Source organism: Ursus maritimus, unplaced genomic scaffold (genome assembly GCF_017311325.1).
Source record: "Ursus maritimus isolate PB19 unplaced genomic scaffold, ASM1731132v1 scaffold_2, whole genome shotgun sequence".
Classification (NCBI taxonomy): domain Eukaryota; kingdom Metazoa; phylum Chordata; class Mammalia; order Carnivora; family Ursidae; genus Ursus; species Ursus maritimus.
In genome coordinates this window covers 37,993,624-38,015,327 of record NW_024424452.1, presented here as the reverse complement: position 1 = coordinate 38,015,327, position 21,704 = coordinate 37,993,624, and the positions used below count along the sequence as shown (strand labels likewise).

Sequence of the window (21,704 nt, the reverse complement as noted above, 5' to 3'; positions counted from 1 at the left end):
CCAGGCTAGATGACTTGGCACCATGAAGGTCATGATCTTACCAGGGCCTCACGGCCAGTCAGGGTAGACTTGGCCCTAGAACTCTGTACTCTGTGGCTTGTGGCCCACCCAGACTGCCTGAACATTCAGCATGCAGGATCTCTAGGGCTGGAGCACAGGCTGGGCTTTCTCCCTTCCCTACCCCACACCCTTACTCCAACCAGGAGACCTGTCCCTAGCCACGCAGGGGCCCTCCCACTGCTGGCTCTCAGCCTCGGCTTCCTCCACCGGCTCTGGGAGCCTGTGCCTTCCTGGAGGACGAGGCAGCCAATCAGCTGGGCTCCCCTGGCTCTGAGCCCTGTCAGGTAGAGCACCCTGGTCCGAGAACCCCACAGCCTGCGCTCACTCAGCACGCCTGCCCTAAGGCTCATGCTGATTCCTAAGCACCCGAACTGCAACCTGAATAAGACGTTGCCCCTGCCCCGGGTGGGGCCCCTCCGCCCCCTGACCGCCCTCCTTCTCAGGGTTGCCATCCAGCCCTCCGCTCCCAGCCCCTTGCTCTCCCACCACGGCCGCCAGAGGGCACTGTTTAGATGGTAGCCCCACGGTGGGCACCACCAGGCTGGATGCAGGCACGCACCATGACCGTCAGGGACGAGCACCTTCCGAGGCCTCGGAGCCGTGGGGAGGGTGTCTCAGTCTGCCGGGCCGTCACAACAAAGCCGCAGCCCGGGGCTTAAGCAACAGACAGTCCTCAGAGTCCTGGGGCTCGAAGTCTGAGGTCAAGGTGCCCTGGTGGTTGGGTTCTGGTGAGTCCTTTCCTGGCCTGCAGATGCCGTGTTCACACGGAGGAGAGAGACAGCGACCCCTCTCTTCCTCTTCTTAGCAGGATTGGGGCCCCCCCGCGACCGCACTTAACCTCACGACCTCCTGAAAGCCCTACGCCAAATACAGTGGCACTGGGGGTCAGGGCCTGAACACATGGATTTGGGGGATGCAGTTTAACCCCTCGCAGAAGCTGTGAGAACCCAGCGGGGCCACACACGCCCTGACCCACCACGGAACCTGGGCAGGCGAGTGCTCGGGGCAGCGGGGTTAGGTCTGCTCCCCAAACTCCCGGCACACGCCCTGCCCTGCCCCCCCACGCCCACAGTCTCCATCTCACCCTGCATGGGCCTCAGTTTCCCCCTCTGTTTATCCCTGATCTTGATCCCTCTTCTGTGAGTCACTGGTCTCTGGTCTTCCTCGGCCAACCGGCTTTTCAGGCTTTGCTGTTTTTCTACTTGGTGGTGGTGAGTGCTTTATTTATTAAGCTTACTTAGCTTTTCCTTTTCTTTTTTTTGAGATTGTACTTTTAAGTAACCTCCACACCCAACATGGGGCTCGAACTCAACCCCGAGATCAAGTCACATGCTCTACTGACTGAGACGTCCAGGCGCCCCAGAAATGTGGGGTTTTACCGCATTGCGTCTGGTGACCCGGTCATCAGCAGCTAAACACACGTCCGACGGCTCCCATCTAAAAACCAGACAGAACTCCCTCCTCGACCCTGTTCCCCTGCTCCCTAGCGAGTGGCTCTGGTCTCCAGGACCGGTTTCTGGTCCTCCCACCACACCGGCACCCCACAGCCCTGCGGCTGGTTTCCTCAAGTCACCAGCAACCTCCACCGGGTGGTCCTGACCCACCGTCCTGGCAAGAATTCAGGCCTTTTGTGGTATTATTATTATCATCGCGGTAAAAATACATAATAACCTAAACTTGCCACTGTAACCGGTTTCAGGTGAAGAGCTCAGCGGCATTCGGTATGCCTGCAGTGCTGGGGGGTTCCAGAACACGGGCTTCCCCCCAAAGGAAGTTGTGCTCACAAAGCACGCACGCCCCACCCCCAGCCCCCCAGGACCGCCGGCCCGCGTGTGTCTCTGAATGTTTCACACGCGTGGAATCCCACCACGCGCGGGCTCTGTGCCTGGCTTCTCTCCCTCCGCACGCTCTCGAGGTCTATCCTGGTCGCGGCGGGCATCAGGGCTTCAGGCCCCCGTGTGGCCTCGCGGCTGTCCGCCCTCTGGCCGGACCCGTCCACGTGTCCGCATCTGTGCTGACGACCTGTGCGTAGTCCCCACGTTCTGCCTGTCGGAAACAGTCGCGTGAGCGCGTGCGGCCTGCTGGTGTAGGAGCGCCTGGTTTCAGTTCTTTGGAGTCTACGCCTCGGAGTGGAACCTCTGGGTCTTGCAGGAAGGGGCTTTCAATGCTAAACCCAGACGGGGACACGGGGGCCACCCTCGTATCGCCTGACCTCCCAGCAGCCTTCACCCTGCGGTGGCACTCTGGCTCTCCCCAACACCCCTCTGCATGCCCCCCTCTCTGCCAGCTCCTCCATAGAACCCCTGGCCACAGGCTCTAAGTGCCAGCATCCACACCCGATGCAGGCCTTGCCCCCCGGGTGCCCCTCTCCTGGGTTGCCTCCGCCATCCCTGGGCTTCAATATCCCTGCACATGACGACGCCCGGGTCTGCACCTCTGGGGTGGTCTCATGGCACCTGGAACCCAGCGGGACCCAAACTGGGCTCCTGCCCACCCCCTGATCCCACAGACCTGCAGACCCCTCGCGTCCCCCGTGGAACTGCCAGTTGCCGGCTACCCAGTCCCGAAGCTGGGGTGTTACCCTTGACCTGCCCCATTCTTCCCACTCCCGAGCACGAGTCCCAGACATCCCACCCCCTGCCAGCCCCTCTCCCCTTCCATGACCAGACCACCAAATTCCTTCCCCCCAGATTGTGCCAGGAGCCAGCGAGCTGGTCTTCCTGTTGGTCCTGCCATCTCCAAACTGTTGTGCACAACTTGTGACCTACCTAGTATGCAAGCCCACCCGTGTTACTAAGACACTTCCCATTTCCCCTTCCCTCAGGATAAAGAATTCCTTGCTAGACCCCCTTCCTGGTCCTCCCACTCCAGCCCTTCCTAATCACTCCCACCCCACCTCCCTAACTGCGTCCTTTGCCATCACCCTCCAGACCCTCCCAGCACTGGCCGAGATGTTGCCTCCTCCAGGAAGGCTGCCGTGACTTGTGAGAAAGCCAAGGGCCCTTCCTCTCCGGCCCAGGTGTGCGTATCTCATTGGCAGAGCCATCTCCTCTCTGGACTGTAAGCCCCAGAGGCACTCGTGGCCCCTGATACCCCGTCCCCAGCTGTGCCCCCAGCATGAGCGCACAGTCAGTAAGCATCCCTGTGTCGAAGGTGCCAGAGAATACCTGGCGGTGGAGGCACCTCAGGACCTTGAGCTCATTCCCCCGGAGCAGGCACACCTGCGGTGAGTCAGCCTCACAGCCTACTGGGGGGCGGGGGAGCTGGCGGGTGGGCCGGGGAAGTGGTGGCCGTGGCTGTCAGGCCCTGGGAGAGGCCCTGGTGGACAGGCCCCTGGGAACGGGGAGCACAGTGGTGGTGGCGCTGTGGCTGAGCGGCCTTCCCTGCCTCGGGGCTCTGGGCAGCGCGTCTTGCCCCTCTGAGGCTGCACCCCTCCTCAGGGATAGGCCGCCAGCGACCGAGACCCAGCTCCCTGCGGGACGCACGTCCTTGGTCCTGACCATCCCCAGGACCTGGTGCTGGGCGTGTGGAGACGGAGCCCCAGGACACGGAGTGGACATGTGACAACGGCCTTGGAGCACGTGGGTGTCCTCACAGGAGGTCAGAGTGGGGGCGCAGAGAACGTGAGTGCACAGGCGGCTCTCAGGCTTTGAGGAGCTTGCATTCGATACTGCAGAACTGCAGCATGAAGGAGGCATTCGGGCTCCGGGTGAGATCATCCTGAATAAAATGAGAGAAGGGCCCCCCTCTGGGCCCCTGTGGCTACTGTGCCCTCTCTCTGCGCCCTGGCAGCCCCCCTCCCCACGCCCATCCCCTTCGAGAAAGGACCTGTGCACCCAGAATCTTGGCAGGTAGCTATCCAGCTGTGAGCAAAGAGCGTGGCCAGGTCCGTGCTGCATTCCTGGGGTGCAGGGCGCAGGGGCAGAAAGCCCCCTCTCAACACACGCCTAGTTACCTGGACGGGTGAGCAGACGCAGGAACAGCCAGGTCAGAGGGCGCCCGTGGCTCTGCGGGCCGGGGCCAGACCTGACTTGCCTGCCACTGCCACGGGGGCGTGGACCTGGGGGCGCCTGGGCCCCAGGGAGCCACGTTGGAGTAGCCCCAGCCATGTGAGTGAGCTGTTCCTGCCTTCTTCCCCCGGCGTATCTTGAACTTCCCCACCTGGGTGCGGGTTGGGAGACAGAGGGCCAGACAGTTGTAACACAACCGGGAGAGAGCCTTCCAGGTGCTGAGGGAGGCAGCGGAGGGGCTGTGTTTAGAGCAGGGAGGAGGGGAGGTAGGAGGGAGTCACCTGCTCTGAGGCGTGGGGGTCCGGAAGTGGTGCAGGGGTGTGGGAGGTGGTGGGCTGGGGCCGGGGCTGGGGGCTGGGGCTCTCAGTCTCCAGGTTTGAGGCAGGGCTGGCTGTGGTCGAAGACGGAGAGGGTCAGGCCTGAGCGGCCCAGGTGGGAAGGACGCACACCGGCCGCGGCTCTGGGGTCCTCAGAACCCCTCCCTCGTTTAGATGCAGGCGACAGGCTGAGCGAGGGCTCTGGAAATGGTGCCACGGGTGTGTGCACCTGCCAGCACGTGGAGCCAGGGACCTCGGTGGTGTGTCCCGCTGAGGGAGCGCCCTGGTCTCTAGCGGTAGCAAATGTGTTTTCCCATGAGACAGACAGAAATGGCCAACCTCTCCTTGGCCCTGTGCTCGATACACCGGGAAGGAATGAACGCCCGCGTGACCCCGTGCACCCCACCCCGCGGCCTCGTCTGTGGGTTTCTGGAAGCTGGGGGCCAAACTCTGTGGTGCCAGATTCCTTCTGCACAGTGGTGGGGACGCCTGGCCCACCAACCCGTCCCTTTATCCTCTACTCCTCACGGCGCGCATGACAATCGGCTGTTTTCCACACTGGTCACTCCACTCCTCACTGGCCAGGTTGGAGCAGAGAGACCCAGGGATGCACGGCGGGAGCTTTGCCCCCTGCCGAGCCTGTTCTCGGTGTCTAAGGGGACGTGGCGATTTGGTGGTTTGCAGTGGTGAGCATCCAATGACATCTTCCTTTCTTGTTTGGGGCAGGAAGATGCCACCAAACCCACAGGTCTCGGCACAGGCCAGCTAAGTCCCCAGACTGCTCCTCCTTTTCTCATGTACAAACCATCCAGTGGACAGGGATGAGCAAGCTTGGGGACCACGGCCCAGATGCAAAGGGGTGCGTGACACCTTCATGTGGCCCCAGGACCCGGCTTGGGACCGCTAGAAGGTGCCCTCTGTAGTCAGGCCAGGGACTGAGGAGCCTGGAGGGGGCAGGGGGATCCAAGGGATGACCCCGCCCTTTGAGGAGCTTGCGAAGGGAGGCCCCTGAAGGGGGGAGGCAGTAGGACAAATGTCCCAGCCAGGTCACTTCTACCTAGAACATCCTGGGAAAGGCTTGGCCCGGCAAGGAGACCCTTTCCACCCACCCACCCCTGTACCCCCACCCTCAGAGACGCAGGGTGTGTCCTTGATGGAACCAGGAAGCCCAGGGACAGCATGACAGCAGAGCCAAGAGGAGGAAGCGGAGAACGCCAGCCTGGGGTGGAGGAGAGGGGGATGCAGGGACCCCCTTGGATATCCGCATGCGTCCCCCAGAGCTGGAACGAGGCTCTTCCTCCTCCAGGGACAGGTCCCCAGCTCAGGAAGGCAGGTCCAGCCCAGGCCTTCCTCCTTCCAGGGAGTCTTTTCTCCCTTAGTTGTCTTTGACGTGCAAAAGTTCTTAACGTGGATGAAGCCTGATGTACCTATTTTTTTCTTTACTTGCCTGTGGTGGTTTTGGTGTCCTATCCAAGAAACGATTGCCAAATCCAATATTGTGAGGGTCTCCGCCTGCACTTTTTCCTAAGTATCTTACAGTTTTAGCTCTTATGTTTAGTTAGGTCTTTGAGTTAGTTTTGCACGTGGTGTGAGGTAAGGGGTCCAACTTCATCTCTTTGCATGTGGATGTGCTTCTCAGCGCAGCCCCTGGAGCGGTGGTGGCCCTGAACACAGACCTGCTGCATGCCCACAGCCTGGCCTCCAACGGGCACCCAGGGGAGCAGAGGGTATTGCCCCTACTCCAGGCAGCTCCCAGGCACACCGCCCCCTCCTCACGGGGTGGGCATAGGACCTGCCACGGCTGGCCAGCATTCTTCCTTGTCTGGGTCTTATATTCACTGACTGCACAAATTCTCACCCTCTCCAAGCCTCAGTTTCTCCTTTGTACCGAGGGACCTGGACCCAGTCAAATGCCATCTCTCCTGCTGCACTCTGAACACAAAGCAGAGTCCCCAGCACCCTGGAAATGTCACGCGAGGTCCCGTCCAACTGCCTGGTCCAAACTCACCCCGTGCCGCCCTCCCTCTCTCACTCTGCCCCAGCCACAGAGGCTTTTCTGCATCCACACCACCTCCCATTCCTTCTGCCAGGAAGGATCTTCCCCCAGCTTCCCCACAGCTGGGCCCCGGTCCTCCTTCAGGGCTGTTTGGACGTGACCTCATCAGAGACCTCCCTGACGCACTGTCTAAACCAGCGGAGTTCCTTAGCTGCAGGACAACTCCCTGAATGCCTAGGGGCCTTCAACAAGGCACTTGTCTTATCTCACTCTCTGTTCATGGGGATCCGGGCTTGGTGAGGCCCTGCTCAGTCTCCCGCTGTCATCTGAGGCTGGGCACCTTCCTGTGAACTCACTGCTGGTTGGCAGCATTCAGCCCCCAGCTATTGAAGGCCTGAGGCTGTCGGGGGTGGGTGGGTGGGTGGCATTCTCAGGTCTTAGAGGCCGTCCCATTGGTTCCTACCTGCCATGTTATACCATGCCCGTGTGCTTCCTCAAGGCCAGTCAGTGCTGGGTACATGTGTGTGAGTTGACCGATGAATGGACAGCCAGGAGGCCGTCACCACACATGTGTGTGCCAAGGTGTGAGCTCAAGGAGGCTTTGGGCTGAGGGTACCAGATGGGAGGTAGCCTTCTGCTCACCCAGCGCCCTCCAACCTATCCTCCAGCTAAATGCCCTGTTTTCCTCCACCAATCTTAACTCTCTTCCCAGCATGAGAGCCACTTTCCCCTAGGAGGACAGTTCTTCCTGCTTTTTGGAACTTGGAAACCAAGGCCAAGGGGCCCCACCTCCCTATCTCCAGGTATCTCTTCACCACACATAAAGACAGGTCCTGGTCTCCTCCTCCACAACCTTCCATGGCTTCCCATGGCCCACAGGGCCAGGCCCAGGCCACACATATTGGCCGCCTCCCCAAACTACACTCCCAGGCCACCCCCCATGTAGCCAGCCCTGCTCTCTCTCTGCCCCATCTGCGCGGAGCCCACATGAGCCCCTGGTTCTCCTCTCTTTCTCCAGCAGTGGCCGCCACCTTTCAGTGCCTTCCCCACACAGCCCTGTGCAAACCTGGCATTTGCAGGAGAAAGCTGGAACCCAAGCCCACGCTCCCCTCCAGGAAGCCAGTTCATTAGAGTCCTCAGCAGCCATGTGCCCTGTGGCTCACCTGGGGTTCTTGCTAAAACACAGCCTCCCACTCCCAGGACCACTCAGCACTGGTGAATCTGGGTTGGGGGCCCAGAGAACAGGTGTCTCAGATAAGCCCCTGATGGGCCTGGCACCCGGAGGTGGAGAACTGCAGCTGCCTGGGGGGTGGGGGGGGGGGGCGAGGGTGGCAGCATCCCCAGGTCAGGCCCAAGCTAGGTCACTGTGGGGATCCGGGAGCGGGCAGCCCCTCTGCAGGCAGAGACCTGGAATGCTCATATTCTGCTCAAGGGGGCCAGGCGCTCTGGCCTTTGTCACCTGGAACCGCGGTCACTATAGCTAAGCCCCAAGGGCCACTGCTGACCAGGAGGTAACCTAGGCAGAACCCCCTCCCCAATCCAGCCCAGTCACTGCACCCAGGAGACCCCCTCCCCCATCTCGAGGCTAGTGAGCCACCCTCGTTTTACTCCCCCAAGTCACAGGACGGCTGGGAGCACACGGAATGCATGCACCGGGCAGCCGCTGCACGCCGGACCTGTGGTTCCTGCCAGTGGGGAAGCCAGCAGCCTCAGCAGTTCCAACTAGGGGCTCTGGGCGGGGGGGGGAGAAGGGGTGAATGGATGCAAGTTGCTTCGGCAGTCCAGCGCTCCCCACCCCAAGCCTGGGGCCACGGTACCCTCCACTGACTGCTGCCCCGGGGCGGGGGGGGCAGGGGGGCAGCTACCGCTGCCTAACCCCAAAGCGCCCACGGGCGGAGCAGGCTGACCTTGGAAGGCGCCCGCTCCCCACCGTGAGCAGGAGTTTGGGCAGCGAGGCGGGCCCGACGGGGAGGTGCCCCGAGAGGCCTAGAGGGCCCAGCGTTCGTTCCGCGCCGGCCCGCCCCTCCCCTCGTTCCCCTCCCCCACTCGCCCGCAGCCCCGGCGCCCCGCCCCCACCCCCGGCCAGCCCCCGGGTTAGGGAGCGTCCGCACTTCTCCTCCCGTCGGTCGGGCCAGCACTCGGCCTCCTGTACCGGGTCAACTCATTGGGCGGCTTCGACGGACGCACCGCCCAGGGCCTCGAACTGGCCAATAGCAAGGGGTTTCACAGGGCGCCGTGCTCCGGGGACCGTCACCGTGCTGCGACGCTTCAGGGGATCCTTAGGCCTCAGTGGTCTTTTGCCCCCGGCCCCTAGCCCCAGCCCCAAGGAGACCTCCGGGACCCGTGCCTGAAGAGCTGCCCGCGCGGCATCCGGGGAGCCCTTGGAGAACTCGGCCTCCCCCTCTCCCAGCTGCCCGCCGGCGTGTCCTCGAGTGGACGCACGCATCGCGAGGGGGAGTTTGCAGACGCTCCCTCCGATCGGGGACGCGGCTCCTTTAAGGGCGCAGGTGTCCACGGCACCGCCTGACTGGAAAGCCGCACACGGACCAGGCTCCCGGGCCGGGCCCGGGGCGCAGGCGCGCGGCAGCAGGGCGCGGGCAGCGGACGACGCGCGGCGGCGTGGGTAGCGCGGGACGCGGAGTGGCGTCGGCGGCGCGCGGGGCAGGCGCGCGGCGGGCAGCCCTCGCAGGCCCCGCCCCGCCCCGCCCGCCGGGGTCCTCGGAGCGCTCGGGCTGCGCGCGGAGCGGGCTCGGGAGAAGTCCCGAGACAAAGGAGCGCCGCCGCCGCCGCCGCCGCCCCTCCTCGTCCGCCTCGCTCGCCGGGCCGCGGCCGCGAGGTGAGCTGCGGCGCGGGCAGGGCGGCGGGAGGCTGGGCGAGGGGGCTGGCCCTCCCGGGGCGCGGGGGCCTCCGCCGCCGTCGGGCCCGGGCCGGGCGGGCGCCTCCTCACCCCCGACCTCCCGCCCGCCCCACGCACCCCCGCTCCGGGCCGGGCCCCCGCGCCCCAGTCCGTCTCCGAGCCGCGGCCGTGCGGCTGCCCCCCACCATCCCGGGGCCCGCCGGCCTCGGGCCCGCCCCCGCCCCCGCCGGGCCTTTCTGGGGTCGCGGCCGGCCGGCCCCTCGAGCCCTCCGCGCGCCCGTTCGGGAGCGGGGAGAACGGCCCCCTGGCGCGTGCTCGGCGGCGTCCCCGAGGTGCTGCTGGCTGCGGCCGCTGTTGACAGGGACGCGAGCCTGGGCCGCCCCGCCGCCGGGGCTCTCCTCCGCCCCAGGGAAATTCGTTTCCGGGGTCACGGGCTGCACACAGACCTGTGGCGCTTGCCAGCCGGGGAGAGCGTGCACGGCCCAGAGAGTTGAGAGTGGCGGATTGCAACAGCGCTGGCTCGTCTGGCGGGGGGTCTAGAAACCAAAACAGTCTGAGTTTGCTCATACCTCTAAAGAGTGCCGCTGGCACTTGGTGGGACCCCGAACGCGAGCGCTGCGCTGGAGGGAGAGTTTCTTAGGAGGTTGCTTTGTACCGATTGAACGGAGGTCGGAATTGGTAGTTAACGTGAGTAGGAGGGAGGAAAGGGAAGGATTAGCCGGGCTCACGATGCCGGCCTGCCGTTTCCCCGAAATCACGGCAGTACCTGGTTCGCGTGGTGTAGTTTGAAAATGTATTTCGTTCCTGGGTTTGCACAGTTGGCCTGTGGCTTGTTTCCTTTTGAAGCCTGTAGCCCTAAATGTTTCTCGCTATTAAAGGAAGCACTGCTTTTGGGTAGAGAACCCACTCCATAGGAAATCGGGATGGATCCTAACTTTCTCCTGCGTTGCTTACGGCTTTTTTAGGGGGCGGGGGTGGTTAGGGGTGACTTGTGCCTGCTCTTGGACCTTTGGTGAGTCCTCAGGTTAGGGACCTTGCTTCAGAAACAGCCTGGGCTCCTGGGGGTTTTGCCTCCTGGGGCAAGTGCCTTTGTCAGGTGCAGAAATGCCTTCGCCCTGGGGAGTTTGCCTTTTGGTGGGAAAGGGTGGTCCACGGCTTCCCATCCATAATGTATTTCCTCCTGGGCAAGCCTCTGGGGTCACTGCCATCACCCATTTTACAGATGAGAAACTTGAAGGAGGAGAGAAGCACCTTGCCCACACCCAGGCGGCCAGGAAGTGGCTCTGAGGTTTGTGCCCTCAGGTCGCTGAGTGCAATCTGAGAAGAGCACCTCCAAGTACAGCCCAGTGTGGGAGCCCTGGAGGGAGGTGGTGGGCAGGCCTCCCGCTCTGGCTGGGCAGCCCCACTCCTGTCCTGCCTGCTGGCTCTCGCCGTTCAGAGATGTGTTGTCTGCATCTCATCACGGCTGCCCTGTAGCATCTAGTAACACTTAACTGCTCCCTAAGTGCCTCTCTGTCAGTTTGGGAAAGGGAGATTGGGTTTTAAGTGGGATTCTGAATGAGTGTTTCCAAGTTGTAGTTAAAATGTAACAAATTGGCTGCTTTGTCCTGGAGGGCAGGAGGCCAGTGGGAGTGGAAACATGTCATAGAGACCAGGTGTCTGCTTGAGACTGGGCAGGTGTGCACCTGTGGCTCTTTGCCCTGATGGCAGAAACCCACTTTGGTGCCCAGGCTGGCCCATCAGCACTCCTGAGGATGGGGCTGCAGAAACTCTCACGGGACTACCCTTCATTACCTCCCACGAGCTGGGACAACCTCACACAGCTAGGCGCCGGGACAGGGCCTCCAGAGGCGGCTCTTTCTGGTCTTCAGGGCAGAAGAGGTGGCCTGTGGCAGGGTTGTGACACATGGTCAGCAAGCAGACAGCACTCAGGATCACCTGCCGGCCTTTCCCGAGCTGTGGGCGAGCCTGGGGCTTTGGGGCTTCAGGAACTTGTTTTGATGCCTGGCTGAGCTCAGACTCCCTGGGGACCTTGTATCTCACTTAAAAAACTGCTTACCAGGCTGTTTGTCTCTGGTCGTTGACCCTCCGTGCTGGTTTCTTCAGCAGAAGCGTCCTGCCAACTTGCGCTGTTGCTTTGGGGGGAGGGGGAGCAGGGCGGGGTGCTAGGGGGCAGGAGCACTTCCGAAGCTAGAGTGTGCTGTGCCCTCAAGTCTCCTGCAGGGAAGGGCATTTCCACTGACCCTGGGGTTGGTGTTGGGTCAAGGGTTTGAGAAACGTGTGGAGGTGAAGGATTTTCAGGCATCAGGGTAACTGCCTGGTTCTGACCAGAGAACATGCGACCCAGCCTGCAGGCTCCCCGCCCGCCTCCTGCAAGCCCAGGTCCTCACCCTCAAGATCAGGGCCCACCCTTGTTGCACTCCCTGGGCCCCGCCTGTGCCCAAACAAATATTGCAGACAGGTGTGTTGTCCTGTGAAGGAGATCCTGGGCAGGTGTGTGCCTTGGCAGTCCCAAACACCCCATGGCATCATGTTCCTGGTGGTCAGGTCTGCACAGGGATGGGGACGAAGGGTCAGACCAGAAGGTTGGGATCATGTGGTGGGGACCTGGAATTCTGTTTTGGTCCCAGCGTGGTGCTTACAGTTTGGAGGGAGGTAATTTTGAGGTCTGGTAAAGCTGGAGCGTACTGTAAGGTATGTTCTGGGGTCAGATCTGTCACATCATCCTGACGGCTGTGCTTCCTGAGTGGAGGGCTTTGACTTTTGACTTTTTCTTAAGATAATCTCAGTACACGGGTTTTTAAACTGGGACCCCATCTGGTAGGTGCGGTGCTATCATAACTCAGCTGGCTTCCTGAGACCTGGGCTCTTGCACTGCACCAGGGACTGCAGTGGTTTTCTGTGACGGTGACTCCCAGACCCCTCCTCCCACTTGGCTGACTGCTTGGGAAAAGAGTTGTCCAAGAACCTCCCGAACCCTGAGTACTGGGCCCCACCCGGAGTTCCTGACTTATGGCCACAGGGGCCCTGGGGGACGTGCATGTCTGACGAGCACCCAGGGCCACACTTGGGGAGTCCAGGGCCCGTCTCTGCTGAGTTGTTGGACTCACCCCTGCTGCGCGGTGGTGTGGGCTCTGGGCAGGGTCTCTGTTGCTCTGGGACCGGGAATGGGGGGCAGGCGGATGCTGGGGCAGAGAGTGTGATTTCGGTTGGATTGCTGAGGGGCAGGAAAGGGTCAGCCTGAGTCGGGTTGGGGGTGTTGCACAGGAGTAGTAACGGGAGGGGTCGGGGGTGGGGCATGAGCTGGATTTGAGTTGAGGCTCCACGCTTAGCCAGCAAGTAACCTTTTGGGTCTCCCTTCTAGTTGTTCCCAGGTCTGCATTGAGCCTGGCTGGGGACAGAGGTAGGTGAGCCTGAGCCAGGAAACATGGCTGGGAGGTTCTTCTGAACCCGGCTGAGAACCCTTGTGGTTGTGGAGAACCCCATGTTGTACTCAGGAATGTGGGGTGTTGGACCTCTTTCCCCACAAGAGCAGAGAGGAGACCTGTTGCCAGCTCTCCATGGAAGTCTGAAGGGTTGGGGCAGGCTGCTGGTCATCCCCTTCCAGGAGACACCAAGGCCTTGTTTATGGTAAATGCTGGATTCTGGGTATCTTCAATGTTTCCATGGACTTTGAAGATCAACAAACAGACTTGGGGTCAAATTCTCTGAGGGCAGCTGGGGGCGCCAGCCTGTTGGGCTCTGCTGGGTAAGCAGCAGCCTGGAGCGTCTGCTCTGCGTGCAGGCAGCCTGAGGCCGTGCCCAGTGGGCTGCAGGCCCCTGCTGTGCACGGCTGAAGGCACCAGGCCTTGGGGGCTGAGGTCTGGGGGTGCGGGGAGGAGCAGCAGGGCTTTGAGCAGCCCTCTCCCACAGCATGCTCACAGGATAGGCGGACACAGCAGGCGGGCTGCGGGCTGGCCCTTCTGCGGGCCTGTAGAGGTGTCTTCCCCAGGCTTGCCTGGTGCTCCCTGCTGGCCACCCCACCTACTGCTGACTCTCCCAGAGTAAATGGGAGGCAGGCCTTGATCCATTCATTGTTCATGGCTTGCCAGGGGATGGGGAGGCAGAGGCTGTGGGATGTGAAAGTGGAGGGGACAGAGGACCGTGCCTGGGGCCCTGGAAAGAAAGGGGTCTCTTGGGTACTGCAGGCTGGGTGTGGTCCAGGCACTTGTCCATGATGCGGTTGAACTGCTGTCCACACTGGGGCACTTTTCTACTCAGTTGCCTTCAAGAATAAGGGTTATTCTCCTGGCCAGACCCGAATCTAAATTGTAAGTTGGGGTCTGATAGCACCCCGCCCCCATCTCTGCACCGGCAAAGGGGAGCACCCTGTCAAGATCACGGCCCCCCTCCCTCTCTGTCTTCAGGCAGTGCTCTGGACAGCCCCACCTTGTCCTTGCGTTTACTACAGTCTTGACAGGAGGGTTGGGATCCCTGTCACTCTAGGCTGGCGCTGTGGGATCGAGGAGGGCAGGACGGGGGTGCGGCGTCTGCAGGGAACCCTTGGCAAGCCCCGCCTGCGTGAACCTGACAGCTGTGTGTCCCAGGCCGGTGCCTTCGCCTCCCTGCACCTCGGGGTCACTGTGACGTGGAGGCCGCAGTGTGTGCCCTGGGGCCCTGGGGGTGAGGGGAGGCTGGGTTGCCACTGCGGGGTGATGATGCCTGGGCAGCTTCCAAGCTGGGTGGCTCGCTGAGAGCATGTCTGTGTGGGGTGAGGTGTGAGAGCAAAGGGGCAGGAAGAGGCCGAGGTCTGCCTCTCCTAACCGCACGCTCTGCCCGGTCTCTTCCAGGGACATTGAACATGTCGGGGATCGCCCTCAGCAGACTCGCCCAGGAGAGGAAAGCCTGGAGAAAGGACCACCCGTTTGTAAGGAAAGCTTTATTTCTGCGCGCAGCAGAGTGGATCCGTTTGCCTGGGTGGAAACCGTGAAGTCCCCGTCCAGCCCGGGCCTGTCGCGTGCCCTGTGCCGAGGGCCCCTGGGGGTCACAGGATGGCTCTGCGAGCGGGTGAGACGAGATGCGCGGCGCTGATGTGCTTGTGTGGTTGTGTTCTCAGGGCTTTGTGGCTGTCCCGACAAAGAACCCCGACGGCACGATGAACCTCATGAACTGGGAGTGCGCCATTCCAGGGAAGAAAGGGGTAAGAGGCGCCACGCCGCTGGCCTGCCTGCCCCTGTGCCAGCCTCACGGGCCCCAGTCCCACCCCCAGGGCAGTTTTAAATCAGAAGGGGGAGCTGGGCTGCGGAAGGGGGTGGATACAGCACCCCCACCAAGCCTGGGGGCCAGACCCTGCTGCAGCTCTGGGGCATGAGGAGCCTTGAGGGCCTTCGCGTTTGTCCTTCAGGACGTGTGGCGGCTGAAGCAGCCCCGATCTTGTGATGCTGGTCCTGGCGGTCTTTGAACCTGGGGCGGCTGCTGACCCTCAGATGCGGACGCCCCACAAAGGCCACCTGGAAAAGCCGTGTGTGGCCTGAGCGTGCCGGGACCAGTTCGGACCAGCATATTTGAAGCATTTGGGAATGAGGGTCTCCAGCAACCCCGCATCCAGCTCTTCCTGGGTGACCCCAAAGGAAAGAGGAGGCCCCTGAGGTGTCCCTGTAGTTCCCGAGGCTTCGTCACCTCTGCCCTCCCCCCCGTGGTTCATGGTGACTGTCACAGGAGCTCAGCCTTGGTACTCCCTAATAGCCCCCTCTCCCTCTGTTAAGCCAGTGGGATTAGGACATGGCTTTGTCTGCAGGATGATGTGGTTTGGGTTCGTCTGTTGAGCACCCAGCCTGTGCCTTTGCTCAGGCCATTCTCGGTCCCTCTTCCAAGGCTGTGGCAGGCGTGGCCATCTCCCTCCCAGAGGTGGCTGGGGAGGGCTGTTGGATCGTGGAGCTGGAGGGACGGGCCTTGCTGCGGCTGCTCAGATGAAGATCTCGAGCCCCCATCCTGGGGTCCTGGGGGGCAGCCCGCCAGGGCCCTGCCTGTCTTCCCAGAAGTCTAGCTCCAGCGCTGCTCCTCTCCGGGGAGGCACCGACAGTCCTGTCCTGGGGACAGCTGGTCTTCGGGCTGGTTTAGGAGCGCACCTCCCTGTCGGCACGGCGCGGGGGGACGTGCTGCGGGAGCCAGCTTCTCCTGGGCTCAGCCCGCCGCACAGGTCGGCAGCACTCCTAACTGTAACTTCGTTTCCCAACAGACTCCCTGGGAAGGAGGCTTGTTTAAGCTACGGATGCTTTTCAAAGACGATTATCCATCCTCACCCCCAAAATGTAAGTCGAGTGAAGTCCTCCAGAGTCAGTCTGCCGGCATATTCCAGTGGAGATCTGCAGTCCCGTGTTTGCTTACGGGGGGCAGCTCCAGGGGCTCCCGTCCCGGAGCCTAGCTGGGTGTCTGAGCCTTTTCGAGCCCCCGGGCAGGGAGGGCTTAGTCGCACATCCTGACTGCAATCCCCTGGGAGGCTCCGGGCCCTTGTGCCTCTCGGGGAGAAGGTGCCACTTCCCCGGCCCCGGCAGGGATGGGCTTGCGAAGGACTGTGGTCCAGAGCCTCACCCCGACAGCTCTGTTTCCCTCACTTGGTGTCGCTATGCCTGCTGGTTATGGTTTCACGTGGAGCTGTGGCCGTGTGTGCGGCGCAGCCGGACAGCACGCCGAAGCCTCCAGAGAAGGCTGCAGGGGGAGACAGAGGCGGTGTGTAGCGCAGTGCTGCTTAAGCACCAGAGTGCAGCTTTGCACAACTCAGACAGGGCACCAGGTCCCTCCTGTTTTGTAGCTGGAGATCCACCAGCCCTGGGCACGGTCGGGTGGTGGAGCGAGTGAACACATGCCTCTGTGTGCAGAGGCGTCCGGCACAGCCCATGCAAGGCCGGGTCGCAAGTCAGTGTTCACGCTGCAGTTACTCATTCCAAAGGTAGAAGTACGTTCTCCGTTAGAAGGGCATCTACCAGAAGAATTTTAAAAATTAATGATTAGCAGGGTAACCACTGGGATGGAGACTTTATTTGGGGTGGTTCTCTGCTGTTTGAATAGTTTTTGTTGCGTGCGAGTGTTACTGTAAATAATTGCTTTAGAAGATGAGACAAGTTGTAGTTGCTTTTCTTCTGTTCAACGTCAAACTGGAATTCTAAGCAAGTGGAACAGGGAAGGGAAAAAATCCCCAGAGAAGAGCGGGAAAGGGAGACGGGCTGCAGACGTTCTTTAAGACGTCCCTTTATGAAGGTTGTGGGGTAGAAGATTAACACGCAGAAACCTGTCTTCACAAAACTGCTACACGTGGAAGTGTTTAAAGCAGACTGTTCGTAGTAGCATCGAATACTGTGTAATCCAAACGAAGAGGTTCAGGAGCTCTAGACTGGAGACTCTGGAGCACAGACGAGAGAAGCTAAGGACAGCCTCCGGGACAGGCGACCTGGGCACCCTGGATGGGCCTGAAGACCCAATGTTGTAAGATGTCCGTTCTCTCCAGGCCCGTCTGCAGAGTCCGTGTGATCCCAGTCAGAATCCAAGCACATTTTTGTGGAAATGGCCACGTGGACCCTGATGTGCAGGGGTGCAGTGTGCCGAGAATGGCTGTGGCCCTTGGAGGGCCAGGGGTGGTTGTGAGGCCCGGGCGGAGGCTCATCTGTCGAGGGCACCCAGCCCCGTTAGCAGGATGGGCGAGATGGGAGCCAGACGGATGGGCCGCAGGGACCCAGTGATTGAGACACAGGCCTGCAGAGTCCAGACACGCCACGCGTAGGGCGGCTCAGATCTTGACAAAAGGAACATGAGGTGTGCGGAGAGGGTGGTCCAGTGAATGGACTCAGCCCACAGGGTATCCCAGTGGAAGAAGGGAATCGCCCTCCCACCCTAGACAGCCTTCCAGACGGATCTTGGCGCAGTGCACACGGAGGTGGGGCGGTACAGCTCTTAGAGGAAGATGAGGGGGCAGGGAGGACACATCTTCTCCACTTGGCATCACTTGGGTGGGTTTAACCAGTGAAGCACAGACAGGCGCCCCCCGGAGGCGGAACGACGGTAAGTGGGCTTACGTAGCGCTCAGGACCAGGTTCTCACCAGGAGACTCCGGTGGGAGTGAGGCGGGGAGAAGGTTCTGTGCGTCCGTCAGCACTTACCCCCAGGCGTCTCCGAGTCAGTAAGGAAGAGGCAGCCGTCAGAGGAGAAGGCGCCCGATGTGGTGAGCAGCCCGTCGCCAGCCACGGACAGCAGGGCAGCAGGCGCCCTCGCACCTCTCCAGAGAGGGTGCATCTTGAATATCTCCCTGGGAAAGCCGTCTGCCATGTCTGTGGAAGCTGGACCTAGGCCTGCTCTGGCCCCAGCTGCTCCACTCAAGCGAATATTCTGCAGAAACGGACACGTGCTCGCCAGAAGCCGGGGGCAGCCCAAGCGTCCATGAGCAAACCCAGGGGGGAGCAACGGGGGACCCGGTGCACAGCCGCCAGAGGGGAGGACCCACAGGTGTTCACAACCCAGAGAGTCTCCCAGACATGATGACGCAGGGTCGGAGCCGGACTCCTCGTGGACATCGGCAGCGAGCCCTGTGACGGGTCGGGGAGGGGGCTTCTCTGGGCAGGGGAAGCTGCTGTCCCCCACGGGTGCACTTGCTAGCAAGAAGTACGAGCAGAGGAGCAAAAAGGCGCACACGGAGGGGGAGAAGGTTCTCGCTAGATACGTTCACTTGGCAGGGCTTGTAGCCAAAATGTACACAGCGGTCCAGCAAGTCGGGATGGCCCAGTTGGAAGATGGAGAAGAGACTCGACGGGAATTTCAAGAAGTAGACCGTGCGTTGCCGTGAATGAAGGTGCTCACCCGCGGAGTCGCCAGGGCTGCGCTCCGTGACCACCGTCTGCAGGCTTGTGAGGCTGTGGGCACCGGCCAGCCCTGCAGGGCACACGGGAGCTGGTAACGGACAGTAAGCAGTTCCTCTGGACAGACACACACGCAGCACAAGGAACCCTCAGGAACGGTCACGGCTTTGTGGCGGCCGGGTGCAAGGAGCGGTCACTCTCGGGGGTGGGGAGACACCACTGCGTGCCGCGGTGTGCGCCCTGAGAAGTGCTGGCCCGGGGTGCTGCTTGGGTGCTGGGGGAGCAAGAGCAGCTCCGGGTGGTTCCAGCTGTGTGTGGCTCTGGGATTTGTCACGCTGCTCTCAGACTCATTGTACTTTTCTGGGTAAAAATAAATAATCTTTTACAATAAAGTGAAAGGGGGAAGGTGCCCAGATAAAGAGAAACACCCTCAAACTGTGGGTAACAGCCCCCAGCGAGGGTTCGAGGCAATTTTCTTGTTTTATGTTTTGCAATTTCCTACAAATGTTCATTTTTTAAAAAGAAAATTAACTTGTGTTTTAAAAGAACGTGCAGGGGGACAATGTGGGGTCCTACAGTCCTCTCTTTTTGAAGCAGGATGATCTGCTCTTGTTTGGAAGGGCCTCAGAGTCCTCCCCAGGACTGTCCTCATCAGCTGTGCCCCCCCCCCCACCTTTCCTAGTCTGGGCTGGCTTGGGGAGGGGCCCGGGCCCCTGAGCCCCGGAACTGTGCAAGCTCCCCGCCCCCCACTGCCACCTAGCGGCCGCATGCCTGCTGGCCAGCAAGGCGCCCAGTGCAGGGGAGGGGACAGCAGCTGCCATAGAAACGTGTTTCCTTCCTCCCTGTGCTCTAGGTAAATTTGAGCCACCGCTGTTTCACCCGAACGTCTACCCTTCGGGCACAGTGTGCCTGTCCATCCTCGAGGAGGACAAGGACTGGAGGCCAGCCATCACGATTAAGCAGGTAGGGTGCAGGGGGCTGGCCTCAGCCTTCCTGTGGGGCCAGAGGACAGTGGTCTTGCTCTGAAGCTGGGGCCGACGTCCACCCTAAGAAAGCTTGCTTTTCTTTCTTTCTCTTTCTTTCTTTTACTTTCTTTCTTTCTTTTCTTTTCTTTTTTTTTTTTTTAAGATTTTATTTATTTATTTGACAGAGATAGAGACAGCCAGCGAGAGAGGGAACACAGCAGGGGGAGTGGGAGAGGAAGAAGCAGGCTCATAGCGGAGGAGCCCGATGTGGGACTCGATCCCGGTACACCGGGATCACGCCCGAGCCGAAGGCAGACACTTTAACGACTGCGCTGCCCAGGCGCCCCTTCTTTTCTTTTCTTTTCTTTTCTTTTCTTTTCTTTTCTTTTCTTTCTTTCTTTCTTTCTTTCTTTCTTTCTTTCTTTCTTTCTTTCTTTCTTTCTTTTTTTAATTGGATGGATTTTTTTTTAAGGTTTTGTTTATTTGACAGACAGGGAGAGAGGGAACACAAGCAGGGAGAGAGGGAGAGGGAGAGGGAGAAGCAGGCTTCCCACTGAGCAGGGAGCCAGATGCAGGGCTCGATCCCAGGACTCTGGGATCATGACCTGAGGTGAAGGCAGACGCCTAACGGCTGAGCCCACCCAGGCGCCCCGAAAGCTTGCTTTTGTAACCGCTGAGCTCCATGTTCTTTTGTCTCTTACGCAGATCTTGTTAGGAATACAGGAACTTCTAAATGAACCAAATATCCAGGACCCAGCTCAAGCAGAGGCCTATACGATTTACTGGTAAGTACTGGTCTGGCCCCACTCTCTGTGGCCGTGCGCTGGCTTGCACGTGCTTCCTTGGAAGGGGTCCGGGCTGCCGCTTCTGGCGGCCTGCTTGGATGGCCCTGAGACATGAGCCGTGACCAGATCGAGTGAGGTAGTCGGAAGCGTCTGAGGCCAGGAAGCAAGCAGGCAGGCCCTGTAGGCAGTGGGAGCTCCATGTGCAAAGGGCCCGTGGTGGGCAAGAACGGCTGACTCGACGGCTGTTGAGCAAGGGGACGGTCAGGAGCTGGAGGTCAGGTGACACAGACTCCCGTTGGCTGCTTTGTCCCTGATAAGCTGTGGCCAGGCAAACCATATGCCTCGGTGAACCCCAGTCCAGCTCAGAGGGAAAGGCCCCCAGGTGTGGGTGCGGAAGGAGGTATGTGCAATACCATGGCTCCCCAGGAGCCCCAAACGGGCCACCATGTCCCTCCTGCTGCCCCTCCCAGGCCCGCGTGTGGGCCGTAGAGGAGTGGCACTCCTGTCTTGTTCGTGGTCACCCAGCTGCCATGATGCCCCCACCAGTTGCCAGGCGTTCACTCCTCATCTCAGCCCTTCCCTGCGTGGCACTGTGGTGGGGGGAGGGAGGAAGGCCTGGTGTGGCGCCAGGTGAGCGACAAGGTTAAACCCAGCACCGTGGGCCTGGCCCGGTCAGCAGTGGGGAGAGCCCTTGCCCCCGCACAGAGGCCTCACGGTCCTGGCTCCCCTGGCCGTGCCAGCTGGCCTGGGCTGGGTGGGGGCCTTATGCCGGGTTGGGGGCTCTCATCCCCGCTGCTCCACATTCATAGCACGGCTAGCACATGGGTGAGGCCAGGCAGGGGCATGCTTCTTCTGGGGGGCATTTCTGGAATCGGAGCCATGCCAAGGTCAGGACCGTCCTCGCTGCTCTGGGCAGTGGCAGGTGTCATGTCTGAGGACCATCTGAGGGAAGTGCCAGGAGAATGCATTTCTCCCCCCAAAAATGCGTCGGGTCCCTAGGCCCAGCCTAGTGTTGGCCCGGGCAGCAGGACACTCCCAGCTGGGGCTGAGGCGCGCGTCCCCAGTGGGCGCAGCGGGAGGTCACGTGTCCCATTGCCGGCTGTGCACCAGCAACTCGTGAGATCCGTCGCCCTGCCCTTCCCCCCCGAGCTGGGAGCTGTGCAGTTTCACCGCCACATCTGTCTACAGCGGCACAGTGGCCCAAGCCGCATGCGCAAGGCCACTCAGGACACGCTGCATTCTCATGGTGACCAGGTGGCCTTCAGAGAGCTTGCTGGCCCTGGCGTGCGCCTTGTTGCAGGGGTGATATTTGCAGCGGCCGGTGGTGGCCACAGGCGCCACGGTGCCACTGTAAGCAGCCGGCCTTCTCGTGCCTGCATTCACAGCGCTGGGACAGCAGGACCGGGGGCTTGCTGTGGCGACCAGCGGGCCGGGCGCGTGTGCGGCCGCTCCCTCCTGCTGGGTGTCTTCCGTGCACCCGGGCGCCTCGCCGCCAATCCTGCCATGACATCGTTCCCACGATTTCTCCCGTCAGCATCCCCTTTAAGAGCACGCTGGGACGCTTCAGCCCGTCCTCATGCTGCCAAAGGCCACAGGGCCTCCCTTGGGGGACAGCAGGGCTGCCTCTGTGCTTGGGCCCGGCCACAGGCAAGTGTCGTGTGGCCCCCAGGCGGGTGTCCCCACGTGCACACACTGCCCCTGGGCTCCGTGGAGGGTCCCAGGCCAGCCGTAGAGGTCCTGTTGACCCCCTGGGGCCCCATGGGGAAGCCAGCAGGCGTCCCTTCCGTCTGTAGCCCAGCAATCCGGATTTTCTCTCCAGAACGATGGCAGCTGCTTCCAGCTTAGGGACCCGTAACCGTCCCACGTACATCACCCCCAGCAGCCCCGCC

General features: G+C 61.3%; 1 protein-coding gene and 1 long non-coding RNA gene across 3 annotated transcripts in view; one reads left to right on the top strand and one right to left on the bottom strand.

The window, feature by feature from the left end:
* Positions 1–1,385: 1,385 nt before the first annotated feature.
* On the bottom strand, positions 1,386–5,255 carry LOC103668467. 2 transcript variants are annotated; one of them, XR_005835868.1, is made up of 3 exons: positions 4,352–5,255; positions 3,573–4,221; positions 1,386–2,106 (listed from the first exon to the last, which is right to left on the bottom strand). It is a non-coding gene; the product is annotated as an uncharacterized LOC103668467 (long non-coding RNA). The 2 variants fall into 2 exon arrangements; XR_570041.2 differs by lacking the exon at positions 1,386–2,106 and having other exon boundaries at positions 2,724–3,780; positions 4,016–4,221.
* Positions 5,256–14,069: 8,814 nt separating this feature from the next.
* Positions 14,070–21,704, top strand: part of UBE2I (ubiquitin conjugating enzyme E2 I) — an 8,340-nt gene continuing 705 nt past the window's right edge. Inside the window, exons 1-5 of the mRNA XM_008696716.2 lie at positions 14,070–14,146; positions 14,336–14,419; positions 15,458–15,530; positions 18,919–19,028; positions 19,736–19,815. Coding sequence (XP_008694938.2) covers positions 14,081–14,146; positions 14,336–14,419; positions 15,458–15,530; positions 18,919–19,028; positions 19,736–19,815 — 413 coding nt within the window. The 5' untranslated portion in view covers positions 14,070–14,080. The remainder of the gene's footprint in view (positions 14,147–14,335; positions 14,420–15,457; positions 15,531–18,918; positions 19,029–19,735; positions 19,816–21,704) is intronic.